At 39.9% G+C, this 20,714-nt stretch overlaps 1 protein-coding gene and 1 pseudogene across 1 annotated transcript; one reads left to right on the top strand and one right to left on the bottom strand.

Moving 5' to 3' along the window:
* Nucleotides 1-325: 325 nt before the first annotated feature.
* On the bottom strand, nucleotides 326-7,627 carry ndufa8 (NADH:ubiquinone oxidoreductase subunit A8). The gene is made up of 4 exons (XM_041898993.2): nucleotides 7,472-7,627; nucleotides 6,808-6,971; nucleotides 3,705-3,870; nucleotides 326-744 (listed from the first exon to the last, which is right to left on the bottom strand). Exons 1-4 carry the CDS (start codon nucleotides 7,520-7,522, stop codon nucleotides 607-609), a joined length of 519 nt encoding a protein of 172 aa, XP_041754927.1. The 5' UTR covers nucleotides 7,523-7,627; the 3' UTR covers nucleotides 326-606.
* Nucleotides 7,628-7,641: 14 nt separating this feature from the next.
* LOC121582853 overlaps nucleotides 7,642-20,714 on the top strand; it is a 48,477-nt pseudogene continuing 35,404 nt past the window's right edge.

Below are 20,714 nucleotides of genomic sequence, written 5' to 3'. Positions count from 1 at the left end.
CATTTGAACTGGCCGTCTTCCCAGGACCATCCTGAGCCCAACAAGACACTTACGCAATAAAATTGAAGATGACTACACTCCAATATTTGAAGTGGGAGACAGACACTGTTCCTGTCTGCATAATCAACTTATTAAAGTGTCTCCTACCTACAGTTCGCACCAATTTAATTGTGTTATTTCTAACAAACTCAAATAAGACTAAACATTTCAGCACAACATTTCCATGAACTGATGTGTGATTAGATCCTGGCCTAGTTGCACAATGGACCAGCTCTAATGTGTGATATGATGTACTAACTACTAGACAAGACAGGAGATTTCTAAACAAGTTTAAATTAAATATTTTTTTTTATTTCACAACAATAAACACATTGGTTGCTTTGTGTTCAATCATTAACATTTATACAACATAGGAGTCCCTTCCTGTCCAAAGAAGTCTGATGATAGTGGGTGTCTCCTGGTGTGGGGTGAAGTTGCTCCTAGACGCTGATCTTGGGTCAGTTTAGCATTCTCCCCACTAATGGTTAAGGTTAGGATTAGGGGAGGGGAAGCTGATCCTAGATCTGAACCTAGGGGAACTCCACCCGGGAGTACTGACTACCTCCTTTACCAGCTCCAGAAGAAGAGTCGACTGCCGTGCTTGGCTGGCTGCAGTTGGCCCTCGATGACAGGGTTGGGCTCCGGCCGGGGTCTCGAGTGGTAAGCATTCTCAGGAAGGGGCCGAGAGGTGTCCACCTTTGTCACCTGAGAAGAAACACAGAAGGGTTTGAGATTTAGGTCGTTTTTCTACTTGCTGTTTTGAGATGATTGAAGTTTGCATATCGTTAGCTTAGCGCAATTGTTGGAAGTCTCCAGGTACAGTAGCCAGCTCCTTTCAAAAGCAGGGAAATAAACATAACTACTTTTTTCCCCTCTTGCTTTAGTTATTTTCCATATTAGGTCTATTTCTGATAAGTTACCATCTAGAAGAGACAGGAATGCCTATGGGGGAGGTGTTGCTGATATATACAGTTGAAGTCAGAAGTTTACATACACCTACAGTGAGGGAAAAAGTATTTGATCCCCTGCTGATTTTGTATGTTTGCCCACTGACAAAGAAATTATCAGTCTATAATTTTAATGGTAGGTTTATTTGAACAGTGAGAGACAGAATAACAACAACAAAATCCAGAAAAACGCATGTCAGAAATGTTATAAATTGATTTGCATTTTAATGAGGGAAATAATGTATTTGACCCCCTCTCAATCAGAAAGATTTCTGGCTCCCAGGTGTCTTTTATACAGGTAACGAGCTGAGATTAGGAGCACACTCATAAATAACATTCCAGAAGTTTTCAATGGGGTTCATGTCTGGAGATTGGGCTGGCCATGACAGGGTCTTGATCTGGTGGTCCTCCATCCACACCTTGATTGGCCTGGCTGTGTGGCATGGCGCATTGTCCTGCTGGAAAAACCAATCCTCAGAGTTGGGGAACAATGTCAGCGCAAAAGGAAGCAAGTTTTCTTCCAGGACAACCTTGTACGTGGCTTGATTCATGCGTCCTTCACAAAGACATCTGCCCGATTCCAGCCTTGCTGAAGCACCCCCAGATCATCACCGATCCTCCACCAAATTTCACAGTTGGTGCGAGACACTGTGGCTTGTAGGCCTCTCTAGGTCTCCGTCTAACCATTAGACGACCAGGTTTGGGCAAAGCTGAAAATTGGACTCATCAGAGAAGATGACCTTACTCCAGTCCTCTACAGTCCAATCCTTATGGTCTTTTGAAAACCTCAGCCTGCTTTTTTCTAGCTTTGCACGACTTCAGCCCTGCCCCTAGGAGCCTGTTTCGAACCGTCCTCGCCGTGCACTTCACCCCAGCTGCCGTTTGCCATTCTTTTTGTAGGTCACTTGATGTCATCCTACGGTTGTTGAGTGACATTCGAATGAGTTGGCGGTCATCCCGGTCAGTAGAGAGTCGTTTTCGCCCTCTGCCGGTCTGTAGCTTTGTTGTCCCCAATGTCTGCTGCTTGACCTTGTTCTTATGAAACGCCGTCTTTGACATTTTAAGGATGGAAGCAACCTGACGCTCACTGTATCCCTCTGCCAGTAAAGCCAGAATTGAACACTTATTTTCCTCACTCAAAACTTTCCTTTTCAACTCTTTTGGCATGGTAAATAGTTATTTTTTGATTAATATGACTTTTGAGGTACTATTAGCACTGTTTTTGCCATCCAGCTTGTCCTATTGCAAGAAGATAGTGATGACCACAGCAGTGGTTTTTATACTTTTTCTCGTTAAATAAGATTTGGTTCAGATGATCACCTAATCAGTACCTAATTCAGTAGAATGAGTTGTGCCTGTGTTGGAATTCAACAGACACTGGCATGGAAGTCATACATGTAGAGATGCTGATTTAAGAACAATTTGCAGTGGTCTCTTAATTATTTCCACAGCTATATATATATATATATATATACACACACACACACACACACACACACAGTACCAGTCAAAAGTTTCTTTATTTTTTACTATTTTCTACATTGTAAGTTGCTCTGGATAAGTGCATCTGCTAAATGATTAAAATGTAAATGTAAGTAGCTAAAAATATTGAAATAAAAAAAACGTTGACAGTATTGAAAGAACTTCCCGTGGCTATTTCCAAATACCCTGGTATAAGGTATATACGGTATACCGCTCAAGCCTAGCTGTTGCCATTGGCTAATGGAGTTCTCAATAAAATAAAATATTCTCCAAAGCTGGGTGGTTGGTCATTTATAGTCTTACAAAGCCATACATAGTAATCAATATTTTATAAATTTGTAAATTTGACTGATAATCATCAGAAACTACATTCTACCCACTTCCTCATTCTGTCTCGTTGTCTCATAGAGATGTATAGAGATCGCAACATTGTATCTTTCCCATTATGGCATCTGTGAGCGCACGGGAAGCGCAATTGAGACAGATACAACATTGCGATCTCGATCTCTATACATCTCTATGCGACAACGGGACAGAATGAGGAAGTGGACATAATCTCGTTTCTTATGACTATCAGTAAAATTAACGAATTTATAAAATATGGATTACTATGTGTAGCTTTTTAAATCTGGCTGACTCTGGGTAAGTAGAAAAACAATCTAAATGTCAAACTCTCGTAGTATCCCTTTAACACTTCTGCTGGAGGACAGAAAGACAAACCGCAGACAAGCAGGCAGTATACAGTTGGGGGCATTCAAAAGCAAAAAATACTTCAAAGTGGATGTAACTGTTGCACGTCCGGGGCATATTTCAGAAATGTATTTCACTACAAGGGTTATTGTTAAATGATCGCTAATGAACTTGGAGCTTGGCGTCACCCTATGAGTTTTTCACATTCCACAACAACACGCTAGCTAGCTTATCTTGCACTGTAGAGTATAGCTAACAACCATGGGTGTTAGAGACAGCTGTTTGTATGTCCCAAACAGAGACTGTTGCACAGAAATAAAAAGCTAACGTTTGCTAACTAGCTAGCAAACACTAGCCAACTTTTTACTCCCAGATCTTGTCGGGTTATTGTTAAATAATTGCTAATGAACTTGGAGCTTGACATCACCCTATGACAGTTTGTCACGTTAACGATGTACCTGATGTTACTGTCAAGTAACTTTTAAATGCCCAGAACTATACTGCAAGGCAGTAAATCTCCAGGCAGTATAGCTCCGGGGGCCTCACCTTGGACAGTTCTCCCAGGTTGGGTCTCTCCCAGCCAAGCTTGTCCAGCACACAGCTGTCAAAGGCCAGCTGCTGCTTGCGGCACTGACGGAGCTCTGCCAGGTTGGAGTAGTCCAGGCAGGTCCAATACTCTGTGAAGGACTCAGCACAGCTTCCCTTTATCTGCCTGGAGGAAAAATTCAGTAAGCATTTTTTAAGCACCAGGTGTTTGTTTTTTTGGTGACAATTCAGACAATCACATCCCCATGCAGCTGTTTACTTAATTACTTAAAGAGCGACTGCCTTTAAAGGACAAAGGATCCCTTTGTAAATGGCCTGTGGCGCATCAATATGAGTCAGAAACAGTTGTTCTAGTGTCATTTGGCTACAGTGTAAATAGGATAATTTTTGGTCATAAAGTCAGTCTCTTCTAAAACGGAGTTTGGAACCCCAGTGTATCACAACAAGTAAATTAAGGTTAGGTTTTGATTTGAGGATTCCATTTGCCCACTAACATGTGGCGAACAGCTGCGGTGACTGCTCTTTATCCAATAGCATAGACAGTGAGACAGACCTGCCCATCAGCTCCGACTTTGTTTAAGACAACACGCTGCAGGGTTAGACAGGGTTTTCGTTAGGAAAATGTGGCGCCAGACATTTGACCGGCAGGATTTTAATTTACCGGACATTTGAGAAATGTACCGGACCCATATGCATTGGGTGCGTAACCTGATTATGGCGTCCACCCACGGGGCTCAGAATGACAAATCACATTTAGAATATGGTAATTAATTTTAACAGAACATGCATGTCGAGGATGCAAACGATGTGCGATCCTTCTTACCGAATTCTGAATCTGCCCACATTTACCTTTCCTCAGCTAAGACGACGAGTAACGAACAGCAAAATCACTAGCCTATGTCAATCTACTATCCCCCATAGTAGAAAAGTTTACCTATTCTATTGGTCAGCTTGTCGAGAAAGAAATAGCCTATTCCAAACTGACTATTGGACAATTGTGGAACGATAGATCCCAAATTCATACAACCAGTAGGCTACACATATATATATTTTTAAAGAGTCTGACGCAACAGATCAGAACATTTAGCTTAAAATGTTGATAAACAATTTCTTCACATTATAAGCGCAGCAATGCGCACAAGGAAGTAGGCTATGTGCGAATGTTCGTTCCATAATGCAATTAGCGAGAAAGTTGTCAAAAGCACACTGCACATTCAATAGGTTTAATGTGACAGAATGAAAATATCACTTTTTTTTAAAGAGGGGAGATCTTATGTGCAACAACTAGCATAGGTTGATAATATGACTTGGATTGTGCCTTTGGCTACTGGACAATGAAAGAAAGTTTATATAAAATAATTGCCTCCACGTATATGGTCTGATTTTGGTTAAGCTACTATGAAGCAAGGCAAGACATGCCTCATAATATGTAGTAAAACGTTCAGGTTTCAAACAATTAAGTATATATTTTCTAAATGCATACTGCCTCCAGCTCATTGCAAAGTGGTGTGTGACGCGCTGGTGAAACCTGCCTTCCGTTGCCTATGTATTTGCTGTTTTAGATGCTGTAGCAGCAGCTCTTGTGCTGTCTTGACAGATTTCCTGCTGAAACTAGGCTCTGTATCTGTTTGCTGTACGCGTGTGATAAATAAGATACATAACGAATATACTGTACACACATGCCAATTTAATTCCACAAAATTATGCAAATTAACCTATAGACTGATAAGCATGACCAGTCCAGTGTATTTCCATTGACTGGTATTTCCATCAATGAACAGCCTAAAAAGCATTACTTCACAATTAGATTTTTCTTCTTCTCCCAGACAATTGGCCAGCGCTAATTTTATTTACCGGCTTTTCTAAATAAATAAAAAATGCGGCCAAAAGCGGGCTATAACCGGCTAACGGAAACCCTGCTCCAAGACTGAAATCTCGTTTTTCTAAAGAGCAACAGAAAACACGTGCCAATCGGCACATTCATTTGCTCTTTAAGCCGTTGGCTCCTATCAGGAGAATAGGCCATTGAAGAATATCCTCCATCACACTCCGGCAACTCCATCTTTCCCAGGCAACTAAAGTCAGTTCTAAATGTATTCCTTTCCAAACACGCTGCACATGCGTTTACTTTCTTATTGAGAAATTAATACATGGGTTCATAATATTACAATCCTGGAACCAGACTTAAAAAAAAAAAAAAACTTTACAGATGCATGTACTACTATCTAGCTACCCCTAGGTGTATTTACATTTGTAATGCGAGTAAGCTACAACTTTGATGTGGGTGTAGGACCTCCAAAGCCTAAACAACCAGGTGTAATTATAAGTTGCCAAATCTTGCACCATTACAATAATGACATGCATTACCATTCTCAGTAACCCTATGTTTACATCTGGGACCAGAACTGTTTATTGGTTCCTGCTTTGGAAGTGGTTGTGTTATTTGTGGACCTTACACAGAGAGAGCCTGCATGTCAAGCACTGCCCCATTCAGTGACAGCTACCAGTCACTGCAGAGGTGTGTGCCTGTGTGCACTCATCCGGTATCGTGTTATTAGTGCACAGCAGCCTTCTGTAAACACAGATGCCATGCCCCACAGAGAGACAACACAGGCAGACCACTTCCACCTATATCCCATGTCTGACAGAGAAACAGCAGGCTATAGTTATCCTATAGCCTCACACTCTTGACTCTTGTTGGTCAGTTGCAGAACAGAAGCGGAAAGGTAAACATGTGCTAAGTTTAACCTAAACATAACATTCACTGTTGTAAAGGCAATGTCAAAACACCCTGGTTGAGTTTCATTGGATGAAAACAAAGCTGTTGAAAAAACAATCAATCAAAACGGCAGACCGCAAAGATTAGCAAGTTATTGTAGAGATAAGAGCTGAATGTGGATCAGCAGTTCCATTCATAAACATACAGCCTGACACAGGGGTTCACATATTTTCAACAACAACAAAAATGTAAACACATAAAGGCTTAAAATCGCGTCACAACTATCACTGATCCTGACACTAAAACAGCCTTGAAGTTGCTCAAGTTAAACAGACCTACCTTTATCATGTGGGTGTCTAGTAGCTCAACACTATGATTACCTACCTGAAGAAGTTAAGAGCACACTCGTTGACTTTCCTCCCTTCATTCAGACACTTCCTTGGGTCCTTCTCCTCCCAGCGACAAAGCATGAACTCCTTGTTGGCCTTGTCACACTGAGAGCCATAGTGGTGGGCAGCACCCTTCAGCACCGCAGACGACACACTGATCTACACAGGCGCAAAGGAAGAATGAGACCCTATTTAACACGAACACAGATACACTTACCGTATTTAGACATGTCTAGCCTACTTCAATATCAAACATTAACAGCCTAATCTAGTTAGCTATTGCAAAATAATTCCACAATAACACGCTAGCTAGCGCTTATCTTGCACTGTAGGGTATAGCTAACAACACTGTGTATATTCGAGACAGCTGTGTTTGTATGTCCCAAACGCTAGCCAACTTTCTACCCAGAGATCTTGTCGCAATCTAGCTATGCATATACAAGACTTTCCAATCACCACAAAAGCTAGCAAACGAAACCTAGCTAGCAAACTTGTTGGAAAGCCAGTACAGTAGTAGCCTATTTAGAAAACGTTCTAACTAGCGTTATCTAGCCTGCTATGCTAGCTTGCTATGCTAGCTGCAATTGCAGCTGATTTAGCTAACTAGCAAGCTAGCATTGCTAACCAGATTGTTCCTCAATACTATGATTCGTTCTTACCTCCTCAACATTCAAGTCGTTCAAAGTGGGAACCTCCACCGAACCCGGCATGGTTCGGTTTCTGTTAGATTAATCAAAATGAGAGAATAAAGTGATAAACTCCTCAACACACTCAAGGTCCTCGTCTAGCTACAGGACGAGACCGCACAAGGAAGGTCAGTGCATTGCGCATGTCCGCAGGTTTCAAACGCATTTCAGTGACGCAATTTCTATGCGACACGAAACTGAGGAAAGGTGAGCCATTTCGTCTCTTTACTCGATTTTTAGAGCAATTTGCATTGTCTCAATTATTGTGTTAACAAGCTTTGTTTTTTTTCTCAGACGAGATAACATGCTCGGCTTATTTTAGCATAATACACTCAATGCAAAGGGTGAAATAAGCAAAAAGACACACAACCCTATCTTCACCGTTTCCATGGCGATGTTGTCTAACAAACACCCTGCACTGCACTGCAGCCCTAGTTGCAGAAACCGGTTTCCACCAGACAGCACAGCCACAAAGTCAAAATTTGCCAAATCTTAAAAGTCCATGAAAACCAAAATGTGCTTTTTGGTCTAAATTTAAGGTTTGCGTTAGGTTTAAAATCACACTAAGAAGAGAAATTGTAGAAATATGCGGGGTTTATGAATTTGTGGCTGTGGTAACAAGTGACGACCGCAAAAAAAACCAGTTTCTCTATGTAACTTTTAATAAAATAACAAATATGGAGTTCACAGGTAGCAGTTACACTGGAGCCTTCAAGAATGTCAGGTAAATGAATCACTATTTTTATCATAGCAATTTAGCAAAATGGTCTGTGTCAAAATTGAAATGTTGGGTAGCTAGCTAGCTTGCACCAGTTCTTGCACAAGTTGAAGTTCAAAGTTCATTGTTGTTCTCATCTCACCACTGGTGAATTAGCTATGTAATTTGCTCTGTTCCTCAGGATGGAGGGAGAAGGAGAGTATAAGTTCCCCACAGAGACAAGATATGTTGGGGAGATGAAGAATGGCATGATCCATGGAAAAGGTGTACTCCATTTTACAAATGGAAGCCAATATGAAGGAACTTGGGAGAAAGGGATATCCAAACATGTGTGTAGCATACTTTCTGTGTGAGTGTGTGTGTGTGTGTGTGTGTGTGTGTGTGTGTGTGTGTGTGTGTGTGTGTGTGTGTGTGTGTGTGTGTGTGTGTGTGTGTGTGTGTGTGTGTGGACCTTCATACATGTGTAGGTCTATGTGTGTGTTTCACATTGGTTATAGTGGACATTACATCTGGTCCCCTTTAGCAATGATATACATTCATTGTCGCAATTATTACGTTGCTATACCTCTACTCCTACATGTGCTCTCTGCATGCTCCACACAGGAAATGCATTCCTTTTTGGTCAACCGTTCATTCATGCGTATCTCAGCCATAATAGTAGCCAGTTCGATTATTATCATGATTACTACGGTCCATTAGACATGATCTTGCAAGCAAGCTCATGACCAAACACACCTGACTCCCAGCCAGCTCAGAACCTTTGTTCGTGGTAAAAACTCCACAGGATATGGAACATAGCCTAGACCTCTTAACAAATGATGCACGATTAAAAGACAATTCACTATATTTACATAGGCCTATGTTGTGGTAAAATGTAATTCCCCAATCCAAACACAAGTTTGTCTCTTTTTTGCCTAATAGCCCTATTTTGCCATTAGATGCAAGTTTCAAGTTGATGAAAAACTAAAACAGTTTGATGCAGGGTACTACAGTGTTTTAATCACTGAAACTACAAAGTGTTTCATCCACAGGGAAAGTATACCTTCTCTGATGGACTGGAGTACCAAGAGAAGGACTGGGAGTTTTTTTTTTGTTTTTGTTTTTTTTGTTTTTTTGTGATGGTTATGACATGGTGATGGTTCTGTGATGGTTATGACAGACAGTTCTACACTGAGAGGTGCAATGGACTCAAACCTGCAGGTAAACTATAGCTTATTTTTCTGTGAAAATCTTCCAGAGGGTGTATATGAACATATTTTAATAAGATTTAATGGTGCTAAAACAGTGTCAGTTCCTCTTTAATACAAGCAGACTAAATCCTCAAATCCTTAAAGTGGCAATATGTAACTTTTTGGGCGACCTGACCAAATTCTCATAGAAATATGAGTTATAAATATATCATTCTACTTGAAAGCAAGTCTATACGTCCTGTTTCTTAGATTTGTTTTTGCGTCTTTTACTTTCGGTTTTGTACACCAGCTTGAAACAGCTGAAACAACAATATTTTTGGTTATTGAAAATATATTTCAGAGCGGTTTAGATGGTACAATGATTCTCTACACTATGCTTGCTTATTTTGTCACATAAACTGAAATTAGGCGAGCTATTGGTGTTTTAGCAATCAGGAAATGGCAGAGCGATTTCTGCATAGTGCAACTTAAGAAAATAATTAGGGTAATCATCTATTCAGTCTCTATACCATAGCAATGGAATATAATATATTATCTCAATGGTTTTTACCACAATCTCTATTTTTTTTCTCAAATTCAGTCACTTCTGCTTTTTGTTGTTTGTCTCAATACTTGACCAGTCACTGACTCTCTGTATATCTGTCCTGGCAGGGGAGTCTCAGCTGACCGACCTAGGCTCATTGCGTGTCATCCCAGATGGCTGCTATGACTGTGGGGATGGATTCTACGACCCCAACACCAGGGTCATCACTAACTATGAGCATCACTTTCTTAGAAATGCAGGTGAGTGGAGACTGTTGGAGCTCACTTCAAGGTTTTTGTGAGAACAGATCCTGGCATCTTGTATCACATATGTTTCTGACCTCCAGCTCATTAGAGCTCAAAGAGTGTGCAGTAACCACCATTTCTCCATTACAATTTGACTTTGACATATGTCTTTCTTGTCTTTACTTATCTAATTGTTGGGCCTTTCAATGGAAAACGTCTTCCTTTATCATAATGTTCAGGGCAAATATTAACCCATGAGTAAGCTCTGGCCACCGGGGAAACATTTGATGCTAAAAACTGAAAAAATACTATAATGGTGGATTACTCAGATTCTCGAATATAGTAGATTATTTTACTCAGATTCTTTGCTTAGGCAGCCTTATTACTCCATAACTCATCATCTGCCGGTCCTCTCAGCCAAGGTTGCCTCTCCACCCATTGAGTGCCCGATGTGGGATCTTTGATTTGAAGGCAATGAGGTATGTCAGGTTTTCCGATAGCAATTCCAATACCCGTGCCAGTTTTTCATAGTTTTGCATCACCAGACAATGTCATGGTTTAGGAATGGTAATGGGTCTAATTGTATCTCTGTGAATGGGATGGATGGTGCTTTTTGGGAGACGGCCCAGCTGTGATGTCATGTCCTGTGAAATAATAGACATACTGTATGCTATCTTTTGGCATAGGTTGCAACCAAGGCAGCATTCTTTGGGTGAGTATAGCTTAGCATACATACAAGAACTGAAAAACAAATTATGATATGAACATTTATATTTATGATTGTCATTGATTAGCACACCACAAACAAAGGAGTGTGTATATTTGGATGATCACTGACAGGCAGGCAGCGGCCTATGATTTACTAGTGGTCCCAGTCAAACATAATACATATTAGTATCCACATATTAATCAATGCGTGATCCGCAGCATGGAAATCTCATTTATGTGTATAGACAACAGACAGACAAAAACAGACGAAGAGATGCACATCCTGAACAGATGTCTTGAACATACTGTATGTAATAAGAATTATGTTCTGATTTTCCTCGCTTTGGGTCCTTCATAACAGTTCTGGTATTGATCAATGAAACGGAGGGAAAGGAAGGTAGTGTTGAGGAGAACAATAGGACGAGCTTTAAAAACAATACAGTTGTTCTAATAATCTGAATCAGATTAATTTGGTCTGTCTGCGATTTTACACAGGCAATATTTAATTCATTTTGCACTGATTTGTGATTTCAAACTCACCAGTATAAATCTCTCATATTGATGGCCCCTTATCCAGACACTATAGTGCAGAATAAAAAATGGTATCTGCATATGGGTTTTTTAATGGACACATCCAGTGTTTGCCAGTGTTTGTGTAAGAGGAACTGTGTACGAGTGGGATCATATGGGCTTCGGGCCCATATGACATGACGAGGAACACTCTGTGTCCCCTGGATTTATTTTCATCTCTGAGAAGTTGAAGGTGCATTTGTCAAAATGGGTGTGAAGACAGAATTTATTGCCAATGGCTTCCGTCCAGGAAGGAGGAAAGCAGAGGGTCCCGGCACTTACTGGACGTCCAGAGGAACTGCTCTCCCTGCGGGGACGACGTGTTTTGAGGAGGAGAGGAAAGAGTGCAGTCACAGCTGTGGGACAGGACAGAAGAAGGGTTGTGTGCCAAATGGCACCCTATTCCCTATATAGTGCACTACTTTGTGCACTATATAGGGAATTGGGTGACATTTGGGACGCAGTCAAGAACAGAAGGGGAAGATAAGAGGCAGGGGTGAAAGGGCAGGGGGACAGGGGAGCGGAGCAGGGCCCTCAGCCCAGAGAGCTGCTGCTGGGCCAGGCAGGAAGGGTTAGGGAAATGCCCAGGCTTTGGGCCAAGACCTGAGAAGAAACACAAAAGCAGATGGGAGGAAGCCCTGAGGAGGAATCTCTGAGTCTTCACAGCAGCAGCGGAGGAGAGGCGGAGCGAGACAGATCATCTGGATGTGACCCAGCCACTCTCAGGTCGGTCCAGTCGGGGGAGTGGAGTGGTGGCGTTGTGGCGAGGGTGGAAGAAAGGAGTGTCCCCCATCCGCCTGACTGTCAACCACACCACATGGAGCCCACTGCTGCCTGCCTCTCAGGGACGAACGACTGTGTCTTGTCTCCTCCTGTTTACCCTTCCCTACTCTCCCCTGTCCTGGCAACACACACAAACACACCCCAGCACTGCTCTGTCTCCAAAAATAAACACAACCTAGGAATCACAGATATATAGAAATCAAAAGAAAGCTTGAAACTTTTGTAAATGAAAGGTACTTTTTAATCCCCTTATCCTGAAACCATCGGAACACCATTCATAGTTAGAATTAGAATGAGTGCTTCTAATTCTATGAGGCCATAGGGGTATTTCAAGGGGAAGTGTAGGACACTGGAGGCTTTGTAATCTGAAGACTGCTGTTGCCAAAGCCAAGCCCCCATCATTATCCTGATCATGTGTAATAACACTGGCTAGGAGAACCTTGTGTATGAAGTGGTTTAGGAACTTCACAGAGCGTCTTGCATGGAGCAAACCGTACAGAGCAGAGGTGGCAGGCAAGCAAGCAAGCAGGCAGGCAGGCAGTGAGTGATCGACTGACATCCCAGCTAACAACAAACGTTCCCGCAACTTTAGAAAACAAGTCTCATTTGGTCAGGGTTCGTCAACTAGGTTTGGCCTCGGGCCACATTTTTCCTGAGCTAATAGTCGGCGGGCCAGAACGTAATTAGTATATAATATTATCACAATTAATTGGCCTACACTACAAATTGAACAATATGTTTAACACATCCGATTGGTACATAATAAATTCAGTGACAATGACATAATCATTTTGATCTGATTACGCTCATAAAATCACCATGTCTCTATTCAAATATTCTTTTGTCAATTTCTCTGTTGATTGGTGGGAAAAACAGGTCTACGTAGCCTACTGTACTTGTTTTTACGTCAACATTCGTTCAGAACAATTAGCTTGATAGCAAGAGAAAATGTTGCTCTCAAAAAGTATCAAAAGAAAGGTGGATAATGAAAATCGAAGTTTCAGGGAAGAATGTACGGATAGATATGTGTTCATCTTACCATCTTTTCCCAATGACAAGCCAGTGTGTCTTATTTGCAATGAAAATGTAGCTGTTTACAAATAATTCAATCTCAGACGTCATTATGAATCTAAGCATGGAACTTTCAGTGGCCTTCCCGCCCCAGACAGAGGCCCGACGCAGAAACATTGAAGAGTTAACTGCAAGTTACACACACAGCTTTTTTTGCAGACATATTCTGTCACTTAAACTGGTTAAATATCCAGTTACAAGGAAGAGGGAAAACAGTTGTGGACATGGTGGAAAAACCTGAGGCCTTTACTAGGAAGCTTGAGTTGTTCGATTTGGACTTGTCATCTGGAAGGCTACTGCACTTCAGCACACTGAAGAAACGACAGGCAGAGGGACCAGGCCGCAGCATTGTCACAGAGGTGATGGAAGATTTCATCAAGCAGCTGAGGGACAACTTCTCCACCAGATTTGAAGACAACAGCATGCCCAAGAATATTATTGCGTTTGTACGTGAACCTCTCGCAGTCCGCCCAGGTGGATAATTATTTTCCCTTGCTAAGAAAACAATACCCTCGCTGGATGAGGCCGCAATTCAAACTGAGCTGATTGAATTCCAGACATCTAGCCAAATCAGGGATGCGCTCAGAAGTGCCGAATCCTTGTGTGCGTTTTTGGGTGCATGCTCAGAGGAATACAGCACAATAAAGAAACTTGCATTTTATGTGCTAACAATGTTTGGATCGACTTACACCTGCAAGTCCTAATTTTCATCTATGAACGCAATACAGACTCACGACAGGAACTGGCTTTCACATAAGTCAATCAAGGACTCCTGCGCATCAAAATCACACCCATCTCACGCGACATCCACAAGATCGTGTCCGAGGGGAAATGCAACTTTTCCCATTGAGTTAGTTACTTAGTGTATTTAGTAAATACTAACATTATTGTGAGTGCTTATCCAGGGATATTTAGGTCTCAAGCTGACTGTATTTTCTGTTTGTTCTGTCGTTAAATAAGCAGGCTATCCCGATACAGACATCGCCTTTTTGTCTTTAAATTATAGTTTTATGTAAGATGATACATTTTTAGCCAGTTGCAATAGTAAGGCCTAATAAAAAAATATCCCACTTCTATTAGGCCGTATATTTTTTTTATTGTGAAAGATGCTGTTAAAGATGCTGTTAAGCCTCATAGCCTACCTTAGCCAGTTAAATTATTTTATATAAGCTCGGAAGAAAGACTCCAGTTAAGCCCTCTTGTTGTTTTTGTTTTTTTTTTGGGGAATGGATCAGCTTAATATTGCAGATAGATTGTATCTTCTATCAATGTAATTGTCTGCATCACTTCCAATCCCCCATGTTTTTTTTTTTTTTATTTTTTTATATATATATATATTTTTATATATATACTCCCCCTTTATTACTTTTCAACCCCACCATCCTTTCCCTACTTGGAGTAAATTAGTGAACAACAATTCCCAGGCCTCTACTTCCGGTCTATACTTACTATCTACACCTTATGGACACAGTTAATTTTACAATAATTCTATTATATATATACATATATATATACATATACATACATACATACATACATACATATCATTATTATTATTATTATTTATTTATTTATTTTTTGCTCCTGAACTACTTCTACTCTCAACCTCTCCGATCGTTTTCATGATGTCCATCCGGTTTGCTTCTATATGCCATATCTTTCTAACTGTGCTCTTTCCCAAAAGCTCCCAACATACAGCCTATATACTTATTATGGACACAGTATGCTTTACATTATTAGCTATCTTTGTTATTATTTGTTGTTATTTGTTATTAGTCCCATCCTTCAACTCTATTCAATACCTCCCATCTATCTCTTAACACCATCCATATCGGATTTCTATTTGCCATATATATTTCAACCGTACTGTGATGTTTTACAAAAGTTCTGAACCTTTCTATTCTCATTGCTTCTACAGATTGAGAGTTAAAAATAAACAGCTTTGCTAAAAGTATTATTATATTATTGATTGATTGACTATGGCTTTTCAGATCACCCAGTAATGCTATCTGCAAGGTTAGTTCCAGGTAAATATTGCAATCCTTTAGTCATTCCTGGACCAGTGTCCAAAAACAAGCTACAAATGGACAGAACCAAAACAAATGGTCCAATGATTCCGTCTCTTCACAGCAAAATCTGCAGAGCTGGGAAGATTGTATCCCCCATATAAATAACATTCTATTGGTAGCAAGGATTTTATATAATAATTTAAATTGAAAGATTCTAATTTTTTAATCCGGTGTCGTTTTGCGTGTCAGTTCATAAACACTATGCCATGGGATCGGTACATCAAAGATCTCTTCCCAACTATTTTGCAATCTATATGGGACGGCTGTCAATCCTTTGGTCCTTAAGTGAAACTGATATATTTTTTTATTTATCACAGTTTTCCTTAACCAATTATGTTCTTTAATGCAAGGCCGACAGACAAGTTCCTTACTTTCTCCCCCTTCCACTTTCCTCTTCCATTTTTGCGGTAAAGCTGCCATTATTTGGTTGTAATTTTGGGTAGAGCAGACATTTCCATATGTTTTTGTTAGCTGCATGTGCGTCATAACTCCACCAGTCCTACCGATGATATCATTTACAAAGATTATACCTTTTTAAACATTCTGTCAAAAAATAAAGGTTTTTTGTCAATTAGTATATTTGAATTTAACCACAATATTTGTTGCATTATTTGTTCTGTCGTTTCTGGAGGATTAAATTGAAATTGCAACCAACTTTCTATGGCTTGTTTTAGAAATAGTGACATTTGGGAGATTATTTCCTTTTCAAATAACTGAAAGTGTGAGGTTGTAATCTGAATAAAGGGAAAAAGGCCTTTCTTGAACATTGGGTGAGACAATCTTACTAATTTGCTTGAGAACCAGTTCGGATTTAAGTATAACTTTTGTAAGACTGAAGCTTTTAGTGATAGGTCTAATGCTTTAATATTTAATAATTTCTGTCCTCCGAATTCATATTCATTATATAAATATGCTCTTTTAATTTTGTCTGGCTTGCCGTTCCAAATAAAATTGAATATTTTTTTCTCATATAATTTAAAAAACTGTTCGCTAGGCGTAGGCAAGACCATAAGCAAATAGGTAAACTGTGATAATACTAATGAGTTAATCAGGGTGATTTTTCCACAAATTGACAGGTATTTTCCTTTCCATGGTAGTAAGATCTTATCTATTTTTGCTAATTTTCTATTAAAATGTATTGAAGTGAGATCATTTATTTCCTTTGGGATATGTATTCCGAGTATATCCACATCACCATCAGACCATTTTATTGGTAAACTACATGGTAATGTAAAAATTGTATTTTTTAGTGATCCAATACGTAATATAGTACATTTGTCATAATTTGGTTGTAATCCAGAGAGGTTAGAAAATGTATCTAGATCCTCTATGAGGCTGTGGAGGGATTCTAGTTGTGGATTTAAAAAAAAACATGAATCATCAGCGTACAATGACACCTTTTGTTTTTAAGGTCTTTATTTCTAATCCTCTGATATTATTATTAGATCTGATTTTAATCGCTAACATCTCGATGGCCACAATAAATAGATATGCCGATAGTGGACAACCTTGTTTCACTCCTCTTGACAGTTTAAAACTTTCAGAGAAATAGCCATTATTTACTATTTTACACCTAGGGTTACTATACATGATTTTGACCCATTTTATAAGAGATTCTCCAAAATTGAAATGCTCCAGGCATTTATATATAAACCCCAGTCGAACTTTATCAAATGCCTTTTCAAAGTCTGCTATGAATAGCAGGCCTGGTTTCCCATATTTTCCATAGTGTTCTAATGTTTCCAATACTTGCCTTATATTATCTCCAATGTATCTTCCATGTAAAAAACCTGTCTGATTAGAATGAATAATATCCGGCAATACCTTTTTAATTCTATGCGCTATACATTTTGCTAGGATTTTTGCATCACAACACTGAAGTGTAAGGGGCCTCCAATTTTGTAAATGGACTGGATCTTTATATTTTCCACTTGTATCCTGTTTCAGTAATAATGAGATCAGTCCTTCTTCTTGAGTGTCAGATAATCTACCATTTACATAGGAGTGGTTAAAACATGCTAATAACGGTCCTCTTAGTATATCAAAAAAGGTTTGGTATACCTCGACTGGTATGCCATCCAACCCTGGAGTTTTCCCAGACTTAAAGTCTTTAATTGCATCCAGAAGTTCCTCCTCTGTAATTTCACCTTCACATGAGTCTTTCTGTGTGGCTGTTAATTTGACATTATCAATAGAAAAAACATCTCTACAATTAGCTTCAGTTAGAGGAGATGGAGGCGACTGAAAAGAAAACATATGCTTAAAGTACTTTGTTTCTTCCTTCAAAATGTCATTTGGTGAATCATGGGTGACTCCGTCAATTGTAACCAGTTTCATTAAGTTCTTTTGGTAGCATTCCTATGTTGAAGATTAAAAAAGAATTTTGTGCATTTTTCCCCATATTCCATCCAGTTTGCTTTATTTTTATAATATGTTACACTTGATCTTTCTTGAATAAGTTTCTCCATTTCTTTTTGTTTTTCCTCTAATTTATTCTGAGCCTCTATGTTACAGTTTTTATTGCCATCTATCTGTTCTGTTAGACTTTCTATTTCCTTTCTTAGTATAAACTCTTTTGACCTAAATTGCTTTTGTTTTCGAGATGAGTACTGAATTGCATGGCCTCTAAAGGCACATTTAAAGGTGTCCCATACAATAAGGGGATTCGCTGTACCTATGTTATGTTGGAAAAAATCAGTTATAAATTCCTTTGTTCTAATTATAAATAAATTATCATCCAATAGGCTTTGATTAAATTTCCAATATCCTCGCCCACGTGGAAATTCAGTAAGAGTAATATATATGCCTATTACATGATGGTCTGACCGCATTCTGTCCCCTATCAACACTTTTTTTTTACTTTTGGTGCCAACGAGAATGAGATAAGAAAGAAGTCAAGACGACTAGCTTGATTCAGTCTCCGCCATGTATATCTCACTAGATCAGTATATTTAAGCCTCCATATATCTACTAGTTCTAATGTATCCATGACATTCACAATTTCCTTAAGAGCATGTGGGTGATTGTTTGTGGTGTGATTTCCTTTACGGTCCATTGAGCTATTTAAAACAGTATTATAATCCCCCACCATAATAATATTGTCTTGAGTTGCTTGCAGGCTTGATAATTTATTATATATATTGTCAAAGAATTGTGGATCATCATTATTTGGTCCGTAAAGGTTAATGAGCCATATCTGTTTATGGTCCAATAACATATTTAAAATAATCCATCTACCTTGTGTATCTATTTGTACAATTTGCACATTTGGATCGAAATTACTATTAATTAATATCATCACCCCTTTTGAATTTCTTTGCCCATGGGAGAAGTATATTCCCCCCCCCCATTCTTTTTTCCACGCTACTTCATCTCGAATTGTTGAATGAGTTTCCTGTATACAATAGATATTATATTCCTTCTCTTTGAGCCATGTAAATATTGTTCTTCTTTTGTTATTATCAGCTAAGCCATTACAATTATAACTGGCTATACTTATTTCACCATACACCATAATGAGATACAAGTTTCAAGTCTATTTATCATTATATATGTTTGTAAATTTACCAATAAAAAATAGCGTAATGATTGAGTGTCCATATAGCTGTACCGTGATATTTGCATTGCTACGGAGTAGCCCTTCAATTGTTCTCCACTAATTCCCCGCTAAAGCCCCTTCCCATCCCAAGTTGAGCCGTCATCGCCGTGATCAGCATCCCACCCACGTCCCTCCGTATCCCTAAGGCCCCGAGAGGCCAGGACCCATCCATCGAAAACAGCACATAGTGCCACCCACAAAACAAAAGCAGGTCAACCGCCAAAAGCATTTCCAATGCTTTCACCTCTATATATATATATATCTATTTATTTATTTTTTAATTATGCATATCCTATTTTTCATCATTATCAATTAATATGCGTAATAATGTCGGCAGTTCACGCGTAGGATTCTAACATATAACCCGGATTGCCATTGTATTACATTTAATTCATTGACAAGTAATTATTATCCCAGCAAATAATTCCCGCGGTCCATCCCATACCCTCCCCCCAACATCCCCACCCCCACAACAGACGTCAGACAAGCACACACGCACATACTCACATACTCCAACACACTCAACCCCTCCCTCCACAGTCCACCATAAAAACAGATACTCAACAGCTGTTATATCCCAGAGCCCAACTCGAGAAATAACTTGATCTACGAGTGCAGATACAGTTAAAGCTGACTGAGAAAGCATGCAGATTGAGTAGAAATTGATAACAATGTGAGATTTGATTAATCTACTTAATCTATGTCCAGTCCTAGGTGATGGAGATCAGATCACCCTCTTCACCTGAGACACAAACACTCTGATCCCCTGTTTTAACCATTTCCCCAAGCATCTCCATGCGATCAGACCTTTGATTATTTTGTGCCACCTGGGCTACAATGATAAACCCCCTCTCTGATTGTCCGAGTGTGACCCCCTCCCCATGGGTTACTGCAGCCAGTGTTGCCAGCACTGCCACTACCTGGGTGGGCGTACCCCACCGGAATCCCCACCGGCTAGGTAAAAGGTCGTCAAGGTTCTCATTAGCAGCTTTGAGAATTTCCTTGTTTATTATGCTCTCCCATCAGGGGGCTCTGGCTTTGTATGACCAACCCTGCCAGGCAGGCTCAGAATCTTGAGGGGGCGGTGCTGCTCAAGTAGGTCTCTGACCGTATTTATTTCTCTGTTTAGGCTGCATATTCACAGCAGGTCCAAAAAGAGATGGGAACTTCTCTTTGGTGTATAGGTCGCTCAGGTGGGTGTCAAGGTTATAGGGTTAGGGATCTTTCCATCATGATAGGACAATGGAAAATTAGATTAGATGTATACTATATTTAAAAATGTATATCCCTCATCCACACAAAATTGACAGCTCTCTCTCTGTACCCCTGCTCCCAGACCCCGGTCGGCTCCGGGATATGCAACCATTTCCCCTCTCACTCATTTAACGCCGCACCTTTTCAAACACAAAAATGCATACCACATGGTTGACTGGGGAAGAAATGGGCCGAGCGTGCAAACGCACCCGCATCCACATCTGCCGCAAGGGGGAAAGGACGCCAGAGAGAACACAGGACCAACCACAACAACCATCCGCCAAAACAACAACCTCCCGCCAAAAAAAGCCATGTTCTAATTATTTGTATTTAAATATGTATTATTCTGCTTGTTATATCGTTTTATACAATACTATACTTACTATAAATGTCATTTAATATTACAATCCCTATCAGGTGCTCCAATATTTGACTCCTCTATTACCACTTAGAATAGCCATGGAGTAGTCTTTGTGTCTCTGAACAT

The sequence above is a fragment of the Coregonus clupeaformis genome, chromosome 15, assembly GCF_020615455.1.
Source record: "Coregonus clupeaformis isolate EN_2021a chromosome 15, ASM2061545v1, whole genome shotgun sequence".
Taxonomy (NCBI): Eukaryota; Metazoa; Chordata; class Actinopteri; order Salmoniformes; family Salmonidae; genus Coregonus; species Coregonus clupeaformis.
The sequence above is the reverse complement of the archived record's forward strand: the minus strand, read 5'-3'. Positions and strand labels throughout refer to the sequence as shown.